At 45.4% G+C, this 1,296-nt stretch overlaps 1 protein-coding gene across 1 annotated transcript; it reads right to left on the bottom strand.

Annotated features, from left to right (window-relative positions):
* On the bottom strand, positions 1-948 carry LOC125078864 (olfactory receptor 10A4). The gene has a single exon (XM_047692089.1). It carries the CDS (start codon positions 946-948, stop codon positions 1-3), a length of 948 nt encoding a protein of 315 aa, XP_047548045.1.
* Positions 949-1,296: the final 348 nt, after the last annotated feature.

Below are 1,296 nucleotides of genomic sequence, written 5' to 3'. Positions count from 1 at the left end.
TCACAGTATCTGAGGGCCCAGGGTCCTGTGGATGACTCGCTTCAGTGCAGCCTTAACTTCACTATTTCTTAAGCTGTAGATGATGGGGTTCAACATTGGAGTCACCACTGTGTAGGACAGTGATAGCAGTTTCTTGCCCTCAGGAGAGGTGCTGGATCGTGGTCGGAAGTATGTGAGGATGGCAGTGCTGTAGAAGAGGGAGACAACCAGGAGGTGGGAGGAGCAGGTGGAGAAGGCCTTGCGTTTCCCCTCAACTGATGGCATCCTGAAGATAGTGGAGAGGATTCGGACATAGGACCCCAGGATTAGCAAGAAAGGGAAGAGAATGAATAAGACAGTCGCTGTCAAAGCCTCCAGTTCAAACAGAGAGGTATCAGCACACACCAGTGCAATGACAGGGGGGCTGTCACAGAAAAAGTGGTTCACTCTGTTGGGGCCACAAAAAGGGAAGCTGAAAATCCATGTGGTTTGCACGGTGGCCACTGGAAAACCTGAGAACCAGGAGGCAGCTGCTAGCTGGCCACAGGCCCTGCGGCGCATAATGATTAGGTAGTGCAAAGGGTCACAGATGGCTACATAGCGGTCATATGCCATTGTGGCCAGGAGACAGCACTCAGCAGCCCCAAAGAAGAAGAAGAAATACATTTGAGTGGCACAGCCAAGGAAGGAGATGGTTGTGTCTTGGATGATCAGAGTTCCCAGCATCTTGGGCACAATGACCAAGTTGAAGCCTATCTCCAGAAAGGACAAGTTCCTGAGGAAGAAGTACATAGGATTTTGTAGAGCTGAGTCAGCTGTAGTGACTAGGATGATGAGAACATTGCCCATTAGGGTAACCAGGTAAATAGTTAAAAAAAGGAGAAACAGTAGAGCTTGTAGCTCAGAAGACAAGGTTGAAAAGCTCACAAGAACAAACTCACTGACAATTGTCCAGTTTTCCCACGTCATTCTTCTTCCTAGCATTTGATTGGCATTCATTCTCCAGGAAGGTAGAAGTCTCCATATGTTATTTAGACCTCTATTATACCCTTAGAAAGAAAATTTATGGCCTCATTCTCTACCTTTCTTGTTATAGTGATTGGCAATCAAAAGCAGTACCTTCCAAAATGTAAAAAAAAAAAAATAAGCTTCTCCTTTAGAGTCACAATATTTTGGAAGAATCCTAACCTGTTTTAGACTGAACTGAGGCATACCATATATATCTACACATTCCTTGACTTTTCTTAGCTCTGTAGAGAATGTTCAAAATCATAGGTTCCCTTTGGGACTCCTACCCTTTCTTCAATAGTCAGTGGT

The sequence above is a fragment of the Lutra lutra genome, chromosome 10, assembly GCF_902655055.1.
Source record: "Lutra lutra chromosome 10, mLutLut1.2, whole genome shotgun sequence".
Classification (NCBI taxonomy): domain Eukaryota; kingdom Metazoa; phylum Chordata; class Mammalia; order Carnivora; family Mustelidae; genus Lutra; species Lutra lutra.
This window is presented reverse-complemented; position numbering and strand designations above follow the sequence as displayed.

What these genes read in the sequence shown, in the direction of transcription:
- LOC125078864 (XM_047692089.1), bottom strand. Translation starts at nt 948, where the DNA reads ATGACGTGGGAAAACTGGACAATTGTCAGTGAGTTTGTTCTTGTGAGC.